This window comes from Oryzias latipes, chromosome 16 (genome assembly GCF_002234675.1).
Source record: "Oryzias latipes chromosome 16, ASM223467v1".
In the NCBI taxonomy this organism is placed as follows: domain Eukaryota; kingdom Metazoa; phylum Chordata; class Actinopteri; order Beloniformes; family Adrianichthyidae; genus Oryzias; species Oryzias latipes.
In genome coordinates, this window is record NC_019874.2 from 13671701 (window position 1) to 13692067 (window position 20367).

Genomic DNA, 20367 nt, shown 5'->3' on the forward strand with positions numbered 1-20367 from the left:
AAGAGTCTGAATTTGGGCCCAGAAATGTATTTTCAAATCAGCCGGCAAAAGGAGAGATAGCGAGACAGACAGGAAATAGACTTGTTGCCTTGCTGAATGACAGACAGACAAACATGAATGCAGGCTGAGAGTGATCATATCGGTACCCAAGTCTGCCTACCTTTATAGTTGATCTTGAAGCCTATCGACCCCACACTCTCATCAGACTGGAGATGAAGCCACATCTGATGGGACATGCTCACAATCAAGTCTGGGACAAAGCTTCCTGTCAGCCTGCAGACACAACAAAAGAAAAGCCACTGTAATGTGAAAAAGCTTTGTAAATGTGATCTTAACTTTTTTAATACAGTTCTTCGTTAAGGACTAGAAAACAAAAATGATAAATAGTGAAAGTTTCAATATTTAACTATTTTATACTCACACTTGAATTATTGTTTTTGAGTCTCCTACTTCCCCTCCATCTCCAATGGTCAGAGAGTCATAACCAATTTCTAGGTCAAACTCCTCAAAGTTGATCTGAATGACCTGCAGTCAAACACAGTGAAATTCAAGTCAAGTTTACAGTCTGGAGATGGCACCAAAGTAAGGGTCAAATGTGTTTTGTTTCTTTAAAAAACATTTTCTGAACAATTCCGTAAAAAAAAAAAAAAACAGTCTGGAACATTTCAAGACATAATCCTAAGAGTTTGGTTTTGGTTCTAAGTGGCTTTCCATTTAAACACACAAGTACAAGTCCAAAGTGTCTTTTGCTAAGTGATTTGTCAACATTCCTTATGTTACGTTCATACTAATCTCGGCAACGTGTGTTCAAGTAGCCACTATCAAAGTCTATGGGTGTATTCAGACTGGGAAAATCGTTTGGTCCAGACCAAGTCCGCTTAATTTGTTCTGAATCGAGTCCTGAACTTTGCGTTTGATCTTAATTCCGACTGCTGTTAAGCGGCCTTTCCTGATTCAGATCAAAGCTCGTAAACAAAACCATGTGACAAAAAATCTCTTCACTAATTTGTCTGGAGATACGAGGGTGGCGCAAAGAAACTAAAGACAGAAATTATGGAAGCCCTGCGCTTTGCAGTCCTCGTCGGGATAGTTTACTTAATCAAACTTTATATTTTGCAGACCAATTTTAAATGCCTGTATCAATGTCAGGCTCAACACTTTTTACTTGGTCCTTTGGCATGGTAGAGACAGGCTGCAGGGCTGTTACTTACAAGAAGAATTTTAAGAAGGTGCGCTGATAAGTGTTTATGACATAGATTGTCGGAAAAACAACAAGGAGCAAAGTGTATTACGTCACATGGGTACACCGCTTGGGTACATTCAGACTGAAGATTGAAGATTTATTCCAGATTATCGGATAAAACAGAAATTGGTTCACTTTAAGTGGACCAAATCTGTCCAGTCTGAATACACCCTATGTAAACGCATGTAAACAGCATTTTGTGCTTCCGCTTTCAAAACTCTTTCAAAAAGTCTGTTTTCAAGCTCTATGTACAAAACACACGGCAGTGAAACATGAGTGGAAAGTTAACCCTTGTGCTATCTTAGATGACCCCACCCTTGCATTGACGTTTTCTCCCTACCATGACAAAAGGTGGATAAAGGTGGAAAGATTTCATGTACTGCATGGACACCAGTGAAGATCACAAATCATTGAAGAAAAATGGTTCAGAGCACTGTCTAGTGGGTCTAGATGACCCAACTCCCAATGTTAAAGTGCCTAGGATAGCACAAGGGTTAAACCAGTTAAACTTTGACCAATCAAGGTCTCTGATTTGGTAATGACAGGTAGCGTCCTTTTTAAATCACAGAAAGACCAATCATTTGAAAATTGATTATGAAGGAGAAATTAATTTCTGCGGTCTCTGCCCGCCTAAAATCTTTTGACAAGTCCTTCATATATCAGAATAGGGCTGTAAAACAAAAAACCTGGAGCAAGATTCACGACATTTGCGCCGCTTTGACTTTTTACACCAAGCCTCTTCCAACTACAAGTACATGCGCTAGAATCGGGTCGCGACAGGTTAGTGTGAACACCATATGCATAAAGCACATTCAAGAACCTGCATTCACATGCCCGGTGTTTACATAGCATTATACTTAAGTAGTTTACACAGAAAGAACAGAAAGAAGAAGTCATAGTCTTTGCCATTTTAGAGCCAATCTCACACACTAAATTTATTTATATTTTCCAAATGAACATGGTTTTTCAGTTCTATTTTCAAATACTTACCGATGCATATGTGAAATTCATAACATTGCAGCTCATTTCTACAATTCTCTATTTGAGAAAAGGCTTCCAACTGTTGTAGTCTTTGAATTACTTCATCCTTTTGCAGCAGCAGACAGCAACATTTTTGATGAAGTAGTGCTGTAAACGCTTATGACTTCAACCTGACTTATAATTCAGATTGCTGCATAATACTGCATTTATTCTGCAGCTTTTATGAATTATGCAGAAGATATCCCTAAAAAACATGGATAAGCAAATGCGTAAAGAGAAAAGAAGGAAGCCGGAAAAAAAAGAAAGAAAATTTAAAACAACTCACATCAACTCCTAGCATGGTCATAGAGTAAAGCTGTGACAAAGCGTGCACTTTCATCACAATCCCACCAGCAACAACACTGGAAAGAGTCTTCAAAGTAATAAAGAAATTGAAAGCTGCATCAGGTCAGATTACTTTGAAGCACAAATCAAAATCCTACAACCACATTTAAGTGTTGCAAATATATTAATTGCCTGCCGGTATTTACCCTGGAGATACTGTATCTTTCTTGGCTGTCATGGGTATATCTCATGGTTTAATAAATGCAGATGGCATCACAGAAGATTGCATATTTAATGATAAAAGTAGCAACAGCTGCTTAAACTAATACTAATCACAAATGAAGTTTACCGTTGAGACATTCACAGTGAGTCACATCATCATAGTGTGCACCCTGGCAGGATTAGCGATGACAGGAGGGACGTGGTAAAGACACTAGTGTCACATCTGCTGAAGACACACATACGATGCCTGCTTGCTCATCCTTATCCTCCCTTTTTCTGGCCAGGGGGAGGACAATTCCGCACAACATCCATGTACAACAGCCTCATTACAATGCACACATAAGCATAATTACCATAATAACACTGACAGGCCAAGTTTCAATGCCAAGTCATAAGCTTGTTTGGTTAGGAGAGAACACAGTGGCACAAAGCAGTGACACTCAACAGTCCTAGCGTGTTTTAAACGGGTGTCTCTCGGTTAATTACTGTAACTGTTCATTAGTATGGTGACACTTAGAGTGACATCTTAGTGTGTTTGATGGACTGGACCGAATTCTAATTAAAACTCAAATTTAGGGGGAGCATTTGTGGCTATCGAGAAACCAACTTTCGCAATCAGGGGAAAAAACTGTTTCCTTCAACTCTTTTATTCAAATGTAATTTATTCCCTCAGAGGAAATAAATAAACAGTTTAATGGAGAATGTTAAGGTGATGCCACATCTAAATTTCTCTAGCAGCTAGAGTTTATTCCCGCTTGCCAAGGCGGCGTTGTTTGTATGCAGGGACTGTATTGTGTATTCATGCGCATATGACAGGATTGTCCTCTAAATTCATATTTCGGTCCATTTATTCTCCTTGTAACAATGCTAGACATATTTGTTTGCTGAAAAAATTGTATTGAGTATTCTGGGTTGTAATGAAATATTTTATGACCAATTCAGTGACTTAAAACACTTACAACAAACAGCTCAAGAAAATAAGGACACCGCTAAAATGGCTTTCTATTATTACAATTCATTTACTTTAACAGACAGGCAACAAAAAGCAGGGACAGATTTACAGAGCACAATACTATCACAGCAATTCAGTTTAAGGTCAAATGTCTCTTTGGCTTTGTCCATCACTTTGAATCTTTCCATCAAATTAGACAGTTTTGACCAACCTTTCAGCTAAATTACAGAAAAACCAACCAGACAACAAAGGAGGGAAATACAAAAGCATTCTTTACAAAACAGCTATTACTAACATAAAACACAGCCGTGGCTGCCTTTACATTATTTTTTGCCAGATATGTGTGTGCATGTGTGTGTGCATGTTTGGACAGGTGACGGAAGGTTTCCCATGTGATCTGGGGGGGTGTCAGTAAAAGGAAATTACCAAAAAATTGTTATACCGGCTTTGTTGCCTGGGTTAAGATCAGTAATGAATGCAGGGACAGCATATGTTTTTGATGTTTTGAATATAAAGCTGCGAAGCACAGTAAAGACATTCCAAGGTTGGAGCTGCCAGGAAGGAGGCCTGGAGGAGGACCAAGGAGGAGGTTCATCAATGTAGTCAAGGAGGACATTTGGATGGATGGATGGATGGATGGATGGATGGATGGATGGATGGATGGATGGATGGATGGATGGATGGATGGATGGATGGATGGATGGATGGATGGATGGATGGATGGATGGATGGATGGATGGATGGATAGATAGATAGATAGATAGATAGATAGATAGATAGATAGATAGATAGATAGATAGATAGATAGATAGATAGATAGATAGATAGATAGATAGATAGATAGATAGATAGATAGATAGATAGATAGATAGATAGATAGATAGATAGATAGATAGATAGATAGATAGATAGATAGATAGATAGATAGATAGATAGATAGATAGATAGATAGATAGATAGATAGATAGATAGATAGATAGATAGATAGATAGATAGATAGATAGATAGATAGATAGATAGATAGATAGATAGATAGATAGATAGATAGATAGATAGATAGATTTCTCAAAATGTGAAAATCCCCCTTGAAAATGTCAAGATGTTTTAAAAAATGTTATGGGAAATACACATTTGTACCAAAAAAATGAAAGAAACTGAGAGCAGCAGACAAACTTGCCGACCATTTTGCATGTAAAATAACCGCAATGTGACTGTTAAATGTGTTTAACAAAATAAAATTCAGATGGTTTGATGTTGGTGCTTTTACTATGAAACTGATCATTTTTTTGTATCTGACATTTTTGTCAGTTAGAAAACATTTCATCACTTACTCTAACAGTAATAATGATCCTTTCAAACATGGTACTTTTCATATTCTATACAACTCTTTCTACTCATGAACATATTTGAAAAATAATGATTTAAAAAAATCAGATTGTAAACATCATTGTTGGACTTTTAATGACCATCGTAGCATAAGTTCTTCATTGCTGCATCTAAGGGAAACAAAGTAAACAATGACGAGAATACTTTGACTACCTTGTTGGGATCGCTTGCAGTGATGATCCACACACACTGGGAGTTGCTCTCATATTGTGTGGGGAAGTTAGGGGATGTAAAAGTCCCAGATGGTCCTTGTAAATTTGACCCGCATGTTTTCACTACAACAGAAAATACCGAAAATCAAAAGCAAGTAGCAAGCAAGCACGACAGAAATTGTGCTTTAACAATCATCCAGCAACATCAATGACTGATTTCAAGGATTTTTTTATGGCATGACAACACCACAGGTACAAGATTGGCAATAAAAAAAACACTCTCAGTGACTTAAAGAAAAAGTGAGTTTGCTTTTTGCCCCTGGTGATCTCTGATTTAAACCTTATAGAAGATTACAAGATAAGACAGGAGCCATTGACACCGCTTAGAGCTTCCTCTTCAAAAAATTCTCTATGCTTTTAGGAGCAACCTGCCTGGCAAAAATTTAGAACAAGGTAAAAATCTTGAATAAGACAAACACACAGTGGGTCTTTGTTTCTATAAAGACGTTTCACTTTTTTCTGTTAATTTACCACACAACATACCACAAAAATATTCATATTCAAGATAAATATTGAAGCAATTTCTGCTCTCAAGGCAAAGCATTAACTCTTGCATTGTAGTATGAGTAAGGTAATATTATTGTTTGGACAAGTGAAGAAAGGACCTGTTAGCCGCATTTCCATTAATCAAACTTTAAAAGGTGCTCCAGGTAATGTAAAAACAGAAGAAAATTGGTAAAGTATTTTGAAAAGGAAAGTGCGGAAGCAGAAGCTTTCATGCATAATTAACAGGAATGAACTTCCCTCTATCTGCATAGTGCCTATATCCACAGGCACTGCCTTAATCAAACTGTTTTATTAGTTCTTCAGCACCTACGCTCACCCTTGCATACGGGCCTGTGGTCGCTCCAAGCTGCGAAGACTTCAGCCACGCGCTGGCAGGTAATCGTTTTGGAACCCTGCAGCACATGGTCCTCATCACAGGTAAATTGAGCAGTTGCTCCGATGCTGGAAAGATAACAAGCGCTATTAACTCTTGGAAAAGCAATCAATTCCCCAAAGAAGATTCACGATGAACATCAATTTTATTATATATTTTTCACTGTCACTCATAACAATGTTGCAAACCATTGTTTTTCCAAGGACTTACAGGTGAACAGAACTGCTGCATTCAATCATATTTAGCAAAATGTTAGAAAGGACTGGTCCAGCTACATATTTAAACAAAAAAAATCGAGTACACTTTGTTATATTCGTTTACGTATCAAAAATGCACTCAGCAAGATTGGTTATTATACTCAGAAAAAAAGATGATTAAACTAATTGTGAGGTGCTGCAGATTGCTATGATTGACACTAAATTAGGTAACAGCTATTGATACTACTTGATTCTCCAAAACTGAAATTAAAAAAAGGTTGCTTTTCTGCTTCATTTGCAAAGGACTAACTAACCTGAAATCAGAACCAATCCGTTTGCCGTTGTCCGGCTCGCCTGGGTCAGTGCAGTAATTAGATACCTGTTTGACTCCCCCCTCATTCACTAAACAAGGGAGAGAAGAGCAAAAAATGCTGAGAGAGGGGTACTTTGGGGAGGAAAAAAATCTATCCGCTTTCATAAAAATAAATAAATATCCCGCATGTATGAAAAACAGGATTAGTCTGTAAGTCTGCCAGTTTAATTGTTATGTTTGGTTCCAGGAATCGAATAATTGCACATTTCAGTTTGACCTCATTTCCAAATGTGAGAGCAGTTTAACTGGCTGTTATTTGGTAGTCTTTTACCAGATTCAAATGCATGTTTTCAGATAGATTTAGTAGCAAGGTGAAATAAAACTTAAGTAACAAGCTAAAAAGCAGGACTTATTTATTTAGATGTGGTTTGGAGCAGGGGATCATGGGTTCTTCAGCTATTGAATGCGTAGGGGAAAAAAATGTAACTAAAAAAAAAAAAAGGTTTTATTTAGACTGGCTTGAGCCTTGAGGATGTACTTTGTGACAAGAATTGGTTTTATCATGCTTAGATTTGTGTTAAGGGCCTCAGAACAGGGTGTCCAAACTTTATGCAAAGAGAGCCAGATTTGGTGAGGTGAAAATGGACAACCATTCCGCCTAAATTCATTAAAGCCTTTAAATAACATTAAATGTAAATAAACAATTTCATGAAAATGTTATTGCAAGGAGATACTTTTCGTTTCATCAAATGGATCAGAAATACATTTACACACATTTTACCTAAATAACTGTTAATTTGAAGACCATAAATAAATTACAGAAAAAGTCTGTGAAGACGTGTTGTGACGTGTTGTTTGCTATTTGATGCTCAGTAATGTGGCCAATCATGATCAAGAAATCTTATAACGTGTTGTAAGGCTGTAAATTAATAATGGTAGGTCAGGAGCCTGCATATACCTAGTAGAAATTTATATTAGGGCAAATTTGTCCCACGAGCCAGACTTTGGACATGATTGCCTTAGAACAATGAACAATGAAAAAATGTTTGTACCTCTTTTTTTTTACTATAATCAACCCAATCCCCTCCTAAACAATCAGACAATCAACTTAAGTTGAATTGTTGAAATCTATTTGTCATTTAGACATTATCAAGGCTGATGCAGGTGTTGACCAACCTCCCGTTTTTCCACTAGAAACACAGGTGATTTATGCTGTATTCTTTTGATTTCTTTCAGAAACTTAAGCGGTTTTCAACTTAATTTGTTGAAGATTATAATCCACATTTATGCATTCAGTTATGGGCAATACATCCACAATACATATGAAAAATCCTCTCATAGTGTTTTAATGATATACAGTATTGTCTCATACAAAAGATTACAACCCTCTCTGAATTATTCATGTTTCCATGGAGTGCTGAACCAAGGAGGCATAAGGTAATAAAGATTACAACCTGTTATCATCCAAGTGTTTAGTGCACTGCTGAGTTAAAGGGAATTGTGCCGCAGATTTATGCTAATGACAGAGTTCTGCAAGCAATTAGAATGCATTCTGTCTGGTTTGAAGTATACACAAATCACCTGACAAATAAGTGGTCACTCAACCTTGATGACTGTCATGTCTGCAAATCACATTTAAGTCAATGCAGGGCTTTTGTATAGTACTCAGAGTTGGATGGTAACAGAGTTGAGCTCAGATAAAAGGTTATCAAAATTTGGCAAGCAGCTGTGTAGTACATAACTAGGTCTGATCCATCTACGTACATTTCTGTCAGGACAGGAAGTCCAGGGCATCAAGGGAAATAGGTCATCAGAAAGAAAAAGAGACTGCACTTCTGCAAAATCTAGTACTGTAGCTTAATTCCTGCACCAAATGATTCAGCAAACAAAGAGACATAAAGAAAGACCTACAACACAAGTCCTACAGAATAAAAAAGATTTAAAAAAATAAAGAAAAATCCAAACAATGAAAACAGTTGCACAAGAAAAACAAAAAAGACTTACTCAAAGACAGTTTGTTAGTGTTGTCCTTTCCTGGTAATAATTTTACCCCTCTGGATTTAAGCTCTCCAGAGCTTTTCACTGGTTGAGAGCAATAAGAAGAATTCATTAGATAAAAGAAGTTACAGTATTAGATGTGAGAAGTCACAGTACAAAAGTTTCTTTCTCTTGAGAATATTAGCTCCTATGATGTTTAGCAGATTGTAAATGCTTTCTATGAATTTCTTTTGCCTTGTCAATTGTAGAAAGCCTTTAGGCATTCTCACATGACTTGAAAGGGAAAAGTGAACTAAGTTTTGTAGGATAAAACCATGCACAATTAAAAGTCTCCTTGGGTCTGCATGTCTTAAAATTGTGTAATTCAACACTGCAGGAGGCGAGACTGCTAACAAAAGCAAATCAACTTTCATTAACAGAACAATTAAAGGTGTATGAAACACAACAAGAGAGATCTGGAGCTAGAATATGCCCTCACCTCTGAATTAAACGTAGAGTGTGAATCAGTACAGAGATCCGGCAAGAATCTTTTATGTGCTCCAAAGCGCACCCTGTTATTTAAACCCAAACTGCTTGTCTTGGCTTAAAATCTCACATCGATATATGCAAACATGGAAAAATTGATGCATGACTGCCCAGCAAAGAAAAAAAAAAAAGTAAAAAATGAGACATAATTTGTAACACAGCTGGCTTAAAGTAAGCTGCTGTAAAGATGGGTTACAGAGAGATTTTTTAGAAGCTGTTTCTGGGGAGGTTGCAGGGTTCATATTTTGGCTTGAGGCCAGACTTTAAGACTAAGTACATGAAGCACCTACGGTGACTTTAAAGTCAAGCCAGTGAACAATGTCAACGTAATGGATTACTGAACTTACAAAGCTGAGTTTTTCTACAGGGCAAAGTATACGCAGTATTTTACCTTTCAAATATTTAATTAACGTGGTCCTTTGAAGTCATTGGTTTGAAGGCTTCACGTCCTCTACAGAAGGTATTAATCAAACTGTTTAATATTCAGTTAATGAAGATCAAAAACCTGTTTTGTAATTACAGTGGATGGTCCCTGTGATGATCCCTTTCGCTCGTGAAGGGGGGGCTTATAATACACTGTGCAAATGAAGTCATTGTGCCTTACCTTGGTACTGAGCCCTGAAGCCCTTGTGGCGGTGGTTGCTCTCTGTTACAAAATGCAGCCGCAACCAGTTTTTGTTGCTGATGATTGGTGCTGGGATGTTCATTCCAGTTAGCCTGGGTGGGGGAAAAAAGAGAGAGAAAAAACACAAGCTTTATTTTAGCATAAAATTGTAAAAATATTCACATACAGACAAAAATTTTTTTTATGAAAACTAACCAGCTGGCCAAAAACCTTACCAAGTGGGAGGATGTATGTAAGCTGTAGAGATGAACCTTCAAATCAGTAACTATAACAAATTTTAAAGATTTTTTTACATTAAATAAAATCATCATAATATAACTTGAGATTCCACTGAGATGATCTTTGGATTTATTCTATAATCGTTCAGTGGTCTTTTAATGATGATTATGCAGTTTTTAAGAAAAATGTAGAAACATGTGTCGTTTTCTTTAAATCTTTTCTTTAGAGTGGCAGGATGTCATCAGAAATTTGCCTCTGAATTGTGGGTGGGAATGTTGGCATGGAGCAACCCCACCCCCCCTTCCCCTTCCTGTTGCTGAGAGCTCTCTGCTCTCCTGCTAGTTTACATCCCCCAGCATATTATCTACGTAAGTAGTACATCTTTTTCAAACTACATTTTTTCTTCTGCTCCTGATTCACGGCAGTTTGAATGAAGAAATGCTCAGATCAGAAATGCAATTATAAGCTTCATAGTCTTTTCATGTCCTCCATCATTGGAAAAACGCCACAAAAACATGTTAAAGACATCAAAAACATGATTTTTGTTGGAGTGGGTTTTGAGGATAATCAAAATAAAAAAACGAGTGATACATTTTATAATTGTTTTGTTGTCGACAAACAAAATAAAATCTACTTGTGTGCCATAAAAAACTTTCTCACTTTGACCTGTTGGTACTTGTAAATGTGCTTCCATTTGTAAAATGCAACTTGGGAGAAAAAAAATGACTCAGGTGCAGCATGCTTTACCTGGTTCACAAGTGTGCTAACAAGTCTCAGTGTGCCCTCACTATATAGTTTGTACTGTCTGGTTTTAGATTTATATACAGTGTGGCTGCAGCATCAGGGAAGCTCTATAATTGCCGAGTTTAAATCTGCCATGGGCCTTTTCATTTGCTGTAATAACCAGCTTTTTTCCCCCCTTTTTTTTGTTTTCCTTGTGCTTTGCAATCCTTACAACACATCCTGTCATACCATAGTCACAGAGGCACTATAGCTTTTAAATAGAAGCTTGGGACAGTCTGAAAGGGAGCAGGGTACATTTGAGTCTTCCTTTTGTCAAATTGTCTCAATTGACAAAATAAAAAATAAGAAAATACCCTAAACTTCTGGCACGTTTGTCCGTGTGTTTTTGACTACTTACATGTTTATCTTTTTATCTGGGTCAGTGTGGGGTGCAATTGTGTTGGGGTTTGTGTGCTTGTGTCTGTGTGTATGTCTTTGGCATTTACATCAGAATTACCTGAGGGGCAAAAACCCAAAAACAAAATAAAATCATGAAAATGACAGATGAAGGGATTCAAACAATGCAAACAGGCTAGTGACTTGTCATTACAAATACAAAGGGCATCTTTGGTTTATTTATTTTTATTTTAACAGTTTTATTTCATTCATGTTTCATTTTTGAACCTCAATAGTGTGATGCGTAGGATCATTCATGCCTAATTTTTAATTACTGACCAGAATGCAAATTGTGATTACTGATTTTCTGAGTCAAAATTATCCATCACAAGGGGAGTTGGTGGCAGCTCTTAAAGGGGAGATAAAAGATAATCAATTCCAGCACAAAAGACGACCTTTTCACTCATTGCATAATTGATAAAATGCTAATGATGACTGTTTTAAAGCAGAATAAAAAATTAAAAAAAGAGATTACCTTTGAAACAACAAGTCTAAAAAGAAACCTCTACATGTTTACTGGAATAAATTTCTTCCAAAAATATACATTAAATGGTTTAATGTGATAAACTGCAGCTGTCTAGGAGAAGCACTTTTCTGCTTAAAGACATGAGCAATGCTGGACATTTAATGCCAATGGAGGTGAACATATTATTGCCACAAAGGCACATGTGGCAAAGGAAGCGAACCCTGATTTTCCATCAGTTGCAAATGCAGACTTAATGACACCCTAAAGAGGACTTACTCCAATGAGTTTGTACGCAGCTGCAGTTGTTTGATGACAGCACAACATCTCTGTGTGAGAAAAAGCATTGCAAGTACAAAGTGAAACAGTATATTATGCATTACGATGCAGGTCATGAGATGCCCACTCTGCAATACAGAGAGCACTCTCTTACCACTCTAACTTTTGCTCTCAGTAGAAACACAAAAGAAGACAAATGAGCACATAGGCAGAATGCCAGCAGAGAATAGGAACTTGCAGAATCTAATGTATGTGAAAGTAATACAATTTGTGCCTGAACTTTATAGTACTTTTTTTTTTCTATTTCATATGCTGCATATGATTATGTGACTAAGTTGCAAAGATCTAAGATGTTTTTCTCAAGACATGCATACAATAAAACAGAAAAAGATGAAAATTGACTTTTCATATTTTTAGTTTTGATTATGCCTTCCTTTTGTCAGATTGTGAACTAATTTAAAGATATGTTATATAACTATAAAATTAAAAATTAAAGGTTATTTTTTTATATTGATCTGTCAATGTCACTTTCATGCAAACAGACAGATATCCTGTGGCTGCAGATCATCTTTCAAACAGAACACATCATAGGAGGGCGTTCTGCTGTTTTTTTTGATCATATACTTTTAGTCAGCTACAAATGGTGAGAAAGTTCAATAGGAAAAATGGATTTCTCGTCTAATGCCCTGCCTTTCTCTTTCCACGGATGCATTAAGCTATTCTATTTATTCTTTTATGGCTAAGCAATATGGGTTTTTGTAGAATTGGTCTTGGCTAGAGTGTGGTGTTTTGATGATTGGATTCAACATAGTTTAGTTTCATATGGTTGATTTGGGAAATTGCGAGTCACTTCTGACTTACTGTACATTTGTGCAACACATTTGAGCATTCATAAAGCTCTTTCAGTAAAATGTGTGTGATTTGATGCGACATAAAAGTTGAAGGAAGCATGGCAATCTCGTGCAAAAATATTTTTAACAAAGTCATAGTGTGAATGAATTATGGCCAAATGCAGTCTTGAAGAAATAGCGATAGCTTAAAATTCTTGCCCTCCCTATAAATATCTGCAAAATATGATTTATTAAACAAAAAAAAAAACAGGTAAAAGGTAATTAACTTAGAAATGTCACATAACAATGTAAATGTTCTTACTGAACACAAAGATCTAACATAACTAATGTTTCTAAAGAGTCTTAATAAGTTTTGCTTATCTAACAGCTACTATGTTGTTGATGCATTCATAACGCTGAGTAATTGCATAGAGAAACTTGTATTAATGCTTTGTTATGCATTAAGTTACGGTTAGTTAATAAACATTTGTTAACTGCTGACTAATGTATAAATAATACACTTTGTAATGCAATATAATACATTAATGTGTGTCTACTAACATGTAGTTAATTATGCATTGACTAAAGGGTACCTTATTATAAAGTGTTTCCAGTAATTTTGTTTTTCATTTGTGTTTATTTTGTCATGGATTGAGTAAAGTTGAATAATTAACATTAGTTAATAGCTAACTAATGCTTTAAATAACGCAAAGTAATGCATAAAAACATCTATTACCACACTATGTATTAGTTAAATAATGCTTAAATGTGCATTTACTAACATTAATGAAGTGTACCTTATTATAAAGTTTTACCTGTAATTCATTTCTGTGCTTAAGTTGTTTTTATCTTCTTAGATGTTACCATATTGTTGATTGTGTGTTTATTTGCCAGCATACTAACCTCTCAGAACAGTTGCCAAGCTGCTGTATTTTCAGTAGCTGCCTATATTCATTGTTCTGGTAGGATAGTTGAGTCAATTGTCTATTCACATTCTCTCAGTTAGGCTAAATTTATCCCAGAATGACCACTGTAGAGGCTCTTTGATGGGTTTTATGTTGCCTAGGAAGATCAATGGAAACCCAGAGAGAAGAAATTGAATCCATCGCAGGTGATAATTTAACCAGAGCTGTTAATTCAGCTACAAGACACCTCTATGCCCTGCAGAACCTCACAAGATCACTGTCTACCTCTGAATATCAGTTTGATACACCGTTTGAATAGTTTATATTTAATAACACAAAAAAACATTGCCTTCTAAAAAGACAATTAATTCTAAAGTTGGCTTTAAAGGTGAGTTTACAGCGTGCAAGAAAAATGTGCTGGTAGCATCACAAGAGACTGAGTTGCAAATCAGGGTAAAATAGATAATGCAGGTATGGAAAGACAAAAGGAAAAAAAAAAGATAAAAGTTCATATTTTTGTATACTGTGGAAGCTAACAGTGTATGAAAGATTTTAGCAAAACCTTTCGAGGTTTTATGCTTTGTGTCCATATTTGAAACAATGACTGACATGTAATCTACTGCTTGTTGTTTTTGCCCTTTGTGAACAGGGCTGAACAATCATATTAAAGGTCAGGAGAATAACAAAGAGCTGTTTCCCTGTCTGCCCAAACTCCACTGATGTTTTTTCTCAAGTACAAAAAAAGGGAAAACTTTATGTTTTTTTAAAGGTGATTGATGTCTAGTCTTGCATCAACCTTAACAGGCCTAAAAGTTAAAAATCAGTGCGAGCAATAAACAGAAGAATTTCATGTAGAAAATGATAACTGTAAAGATAAAACAAGAGGTCAATACATTTGATTTTGCATATATGTAATGCATTAGGGAAAACAATCTTTCAGTATTCAAATTTGATTTGTTTGTTTCATTGTCATGATCTTTTTTGTACCATTTTGATAGAATTTGCATAAATGAGACCTACTATAAATTTTTAATAAAATGTTTGAATCCAATTGTAAAAGCAAGATTTGCAAAAAATAATCAAAAAAACAAAGGACAACAGGCAACTAGGCAACGATACATCTGTTTTTCTCCCACCGTCCATTGTTGTTCTGTGGTTGTAAACCTCAAGAGGATGTTGACAGCTTGCTTGTCTGTGTCTGCAGCTGGTGCTATACATTAGAAGGTTTAAATGTTAAGTCATCCAGCAGCCTTGTACCCATGCAGAGATACCCATAAATACAAAGTGGGTGAGCACAATGAATTTTGTGAGCACGAGCGCTTCACACACTCTGGACACAGCTTGTGTGCTTGTCTGTTTGTTTGCAGGGCTAAGTTGAAGCCATGTCTGTTAAAATAACTGCACTCTAGCTCTCTGGATCCCAAGAGAATCCCAAAGCTTAAAAGTGGAATCATGTTTGACAGCGTCAGATTTTGTGCACATACAGCCACACCATTCTAGGGTTTTTATTGATGCTCAATGCCTTTTTAGCACATATCAAACAAAGAAAAACAAATCTAAAATTGACAACAACAAAAAAAACATAGTCTTCATGTGCATGACATTTGCAATCTAAACTGGGTAGTTTAAGTGCAAAATTGATCATACCAAAATATAAATAAATAAATCATGCATGACATGTAATGTAAAAATTAGGCTTGAAAAACAGTTTTATCCACTCAGGAAAGTTCTGTGGGAACCGATTTTTTTAGATAAACAAAGAATACAAAAAAGATAATTTTTAAAAGCCACACACACATATATAATTAAGCTAGAACAACCTGATAGTTGAAAACCTACTGGAGAACAGGGCATCCTATTATTTTTTTTAACATAACAACGTCTGTTAATCTTTGAAATGGTCACACTGATCTCTACTTCAAAGTTTTAATGGTCTGAACTGCCTGATGAATGCTTTTAGTGTTTTATATGTTTATTAAGTTTTCAGTTTTAAAACATAATACGTTACGAAAAAAATGGAGAGGGAGTCATAAATAATCACCAAGTGTTCAGTATGACAGACATGTGTATACAAATGTTAAATGAATATGGACCTGCGTCACAACTATTTTACTCTATGTAGCAGAGAAGGGTTATTAATGCTATGATTGTTGTGGTATGAGGAATTTTATATTACCAATGATTCAGACTAATCATCAACAACCTGGCCTTTAGTTAAAGCTGGTCAGAATAAGAAATTATGTACAGCCTGCAATAATCAAGTAATCAGGAGGAAATAGTTCACTTCATTGTTCAGTGGTTCACAATAACAAAGATTTTTCCTGGAAGATCAAAAATAACAGATTTTGTCTCTGAAATTAGATTTAATTTTGACATCTGCACTGGAGGCATACATTTTTTTATCACTTTATTTATTAACACTGGGTCATGTGACCACACTTCATACAGTCAAGAATGGGGGGGGGGGGGCGCATCCCTAATACGGATTATTTTGTTATTACAAAATTAATTTCACCTAACTTTTACTTCAGCTGTAATCGTTATTTATTCATTCTCAGTTACCCATTTCGTTATCCAAATATTGAAAAAAAAAAAAAATAATATGCTGGTTTTAAGTTACCAATTAGGTAATGAAGAATTATCCGGCAGGTAGTTCCTCTTTTGTGTGTGTGAAGGACATAGCTTGCATACCTTAATACGCTTGAAGGTTATGACATGTTGAGACATTCCACAAAGGTAAACTTTGATGCTCTCACATCTCAGAGAAGGAAATTACCTGATGGCCTGTCAAAACACATCAGTGTTGTTCCGCAGTGACTGTCACATCCCTCTCTTCTGTGTCAAAATGCAATACTTAGCAGTCTTCCCCACACTCACAACATCTTCCTTTTTAAAAGACTGATACAATGCTTGCTTCTTAACTTGAAGGACTAGCATTGCTCCAGGGTGAGGCAGTTGGTTGCTTGGTGCTTCTTCTGATTAATTATAAATATTGGGCAGAAGGATCCCACACATCTAACACGTGCTCTCCACTCAGGAAAAAAATACAGAACAGTGTGAAGTGCTAAAATGAATGACAGAAAAAACTGCATCACATCTTTTCTTGGAACCAGTAACCACTTGAAAAATGTAGTTTTAATCAGAACTGTCAAAGATTTGGGACTTGGGAATGGGACTCTAACATATTTACAGGGTTCTCAGCATATGTCATCATAAAAGTTTATTAGAGAAATATAGATATCGGGAGATGCATTTGTAAAATAACCACAAATATGATGTTTTCATCAAAATTTAACAAAATAACAGAAGAGAGATGGGGTTAGGTGAGGTTATTAGGTTTGCCTCTTTCCACTCCCTTTCAAGCAACAAATCAAACTCTACCTAATCATTAATGAATCAAATAAGACCTGTGTGTGTAATGTATGCATTACTCCAAAAAGTTCATGATTTATTTTTATCTATAAATTTATTTATATTCTAAACAATGTATTATTTGATAATTGAAATTGGTTTGTTGTATCTGTGTTTTGTATTTTTATTTAAGTATTCAATTAATTTTAATGCTTGAAATAAATTAATCAAATCAAAAGCAAATGTGTGATTTCTTCAAAACTCCATGAAATAGATTTTGTTGAAATGAACAAAATATTCAGCTAACTCCATCTTTATAAAACCTGCTTTTTCCTGTTCAGGGTCACACTGCGTGGCTGGAGCCTACCCAGCTTCTTTTGAGCAAAGATGAGAAACACCCTGGACAGTTCATCAGTCCATTGCAGGGCCACACAGAGAAAGATAACCACACATACTCACATAGCATCACCAATTATCCAAATGTGCCCAGATAAAAACACGCATTCACTGTAAAAACATGCAAATTCTACACAGAAATGACCCAGCCAGGATTTGATTCTTTCCATTATGAGGCCACCACTACACCACTCTTAAGCTGATTCCTTAAGTTAGGTTTATTTTACTTAAAATGACATTTATTAGCAAATTTAAGCCTTAATGATAGAAAATAATCAGAAATTGACTTTGGGTTATTTGCTGTTTCATGTTTCTCTTGTTTTTGTAAAAGCAGAAACAATTACAACTGCATGCAAAATAAGCAATTGCCTTTATCCTTCAGGAAGTCAGACACTGTATCTTCTAGCGCTGTAATGATACTGAGCTTTAATACATTCAGATGGCCTATTTTTCATAGACAGTCATTAAAACTGAACATATTTTTTCAAGCATTTGATAAATTATCTCTGACCAGCAGCCAAAACAACGATAATTACAACTGTATAAACACAGCTCCATTCCAGCATTGTGTACAAAGCTCAGATACCATAGATTAAAAAACAACAGTGAAACAGCTGAAACATTGACCGCAGATTCATTTAAAAGTTTTTAGTGGCAGAGAAGAGAAAATAAAAGCTTTGGTAAACAGACTTTAAAGAAGTTCGCTTTATGGAAATGGTAGAATTTGAATAAAGCTCCTAAATTTAGCAGTTTTCTCAAAAAGCATAATTTGAAATTTGAAACTAAAAAAGGTTCTTATGGTTGATACTCATAGAAAAAAAAGGTTAATATAGCATCAGATTCACTTTGTGGTTGTAGATTTAACTCTGAATGTATACAACTACAATAAAATAAAATAATTTTAAATATGGTCAAACAATAATAACAATGCAATCTGAAGAATGAACAAGATATTTTTCATAAATAACAGGAAGGCAGTCGCTAGTCTGCATTTTATCAGCTAAAGTCTGTTCCATTGACACCATACGCACTTGCCATCATTGTGCAACAGATAACACACCATTCAAACATTCATCTGCTACTCTACAAGCACTTCTTCCCACAAGTCTACTCACCAGATGGTTGGTGGTTCAGATCCTTCTACTTCCAGATAATCAGACTTTTCCTCCATCTGAAACTCCGTGAACACCAGCGAGATAGTGTCGCCCGGATCCGCCAGTATGGTCCACTTACACTCCCCGCTGCTGCCCAAACCTCCAGCACCTACGCGAGTGCTAGCAGAGTCGCTGCCGGGGAAATCAAAGCTCGAGATGAGCCCGCTGGAGCCCCTCAGGGTGCCACCGCATGTGTCTTCCGCTGTCAGTCACAGCACAAAAAAAAAAAAAAAAACAGGGTTAGAAGGTGGAAGCGGAAGAGACAGATGTACTCGATGTTATTTCAGACTTCTTGCTGGAAAGGGGAAAAAGTAATGTCTACCAGCGTAAAACATCTGCAGCTGTCTATCCAGATAAATGCAGATAAAAAAAAGAAACATTAAAAAAAAGACACTGCATAGGCAGCAGCAGAAGCCATTAGAAGTAAAGCTTTATTTGTTTATAACACATTCCCACACTGTTGAGAGTTGCATCTACACCTAATCCCACGACAACCACGGTACTGACAACAATGTGACTATTTAATTTGAAAATAAATTGTTTTCTTTACACATGCATGATTCAGAAGTTGCACAAACAAGTGTTAATCAACAATGCAGAACATATTATCAATACATAAATTAATTAACTAATTAAGAGTGTCATATTGCATTTGTTTTATTTTTTTTAGTTTTTTTATTGGAGTCAATGTGTACTAGGAAAGTTTATAATTGTTGTTGGGTTCTTCTCTCCTTCTCCTCTTGTCAATAATTGATCCTGGTTTCCTTAAAGCCCTGTCACAATTCAAGAAACAAATGGTGTTAAAGATTATCACTGAGAAAAAAATAGAAGAAAAATTCCTTTGTGGGAAGCCTGGCAACATCAACTGAATGTTAATGCACTCCCTCATAACAGTGGCTTATTCTCTTTTTCTCCGTGTTTTGCTTTTCCAATTTCCCCATGTTTTCAACAATTATTCATCAAATCCTTTGTATCTATTTTTTTCCCTGACAAATCATCATGACAGCAGAGCTTTCACAGTTTTTCCATCATTTGAGACAAAACATGACATTCAGTTCTGCTAGCTGAAACCTTCAGCGGCTGAGCGCTCCACTCAGGGCTGTCAGAGCTCCGAGACTGAAAGTATTCCCATTAAACGATTGGTCAAGGAACAAAGAAAAAGGGATGTATGAAATTCAGGCGGAAATGTGGAAAGAAACTGGAGAAATCGGAAAAGCAGTGGGGCTAGTTAGCCTGATCCATGTCTTTTGACACATTAGCAGGAGTGCAGATATTTATGAGAAGCTTTATAGAAAAGCAGAGGTGGAAAATTGAAATTGTGTGCAACATTAAAGGAAGATGTGGGTGATTCATTTTAACTGGCAAACTTGTATACGGACTCAGAGACGATGCAAAGAGCAGGCTTACTCTAGATTCACATACAGGATCCTGGCAGGGTTGTATGGATGTAGAGATATTTATAGTTTTTGGATTAAAATTATTAGATTTAACATCATAAACTGACCAAGAATATAAACACAACACTTTTGTTATTGCTCCCATTTATTATGGTCTGAACTCAAAGATGTGAAACATTTTCCACATACACAAAATAACCAGTTTTCTGAAATATTGTTCACAAATCTGTCTAAATCTGTGATAGTGAGCACTTCTCCTTTGCCAAGAAAATCCATCCCACCTCACAGGTGTGCCATATCAAGATGCTGATTAGACAGCATGATTATTGGACAGGT

General features: G+C 36.0%; 1 protein-coding gene across 1 annotated transcript in view; it reads right to left on the reverse strand.

Moving 5' to 3' along the window:
• The window catches only part of LOC101167820 (CUB and sushi domain-containing protein 3), a gene marked incomplete in the record, with an annotated part of 253195 nt that overhangs the window by 166594 nt on the left and 66234 nt on the right, over positions 1-20367 (reverse strand). The window contains 8 exon segments of the mRNA XM_023964007.1: positions 161-273; positions 422-525; positions 5262-5383; positions 6144-6268; positions 6712-6799; positions 8715-8792; positions 9838-9950; positions 18596-18836. Of these exon segments, the coding sequence (XP_023819775.1) occupies positions 161-273; positions 422-525; positions 5262-5383; positions 6144-6268; positions 6712-6799; positions 8715-8792; positions 9838-9950; positions 18596-18836 (984 nt within the window).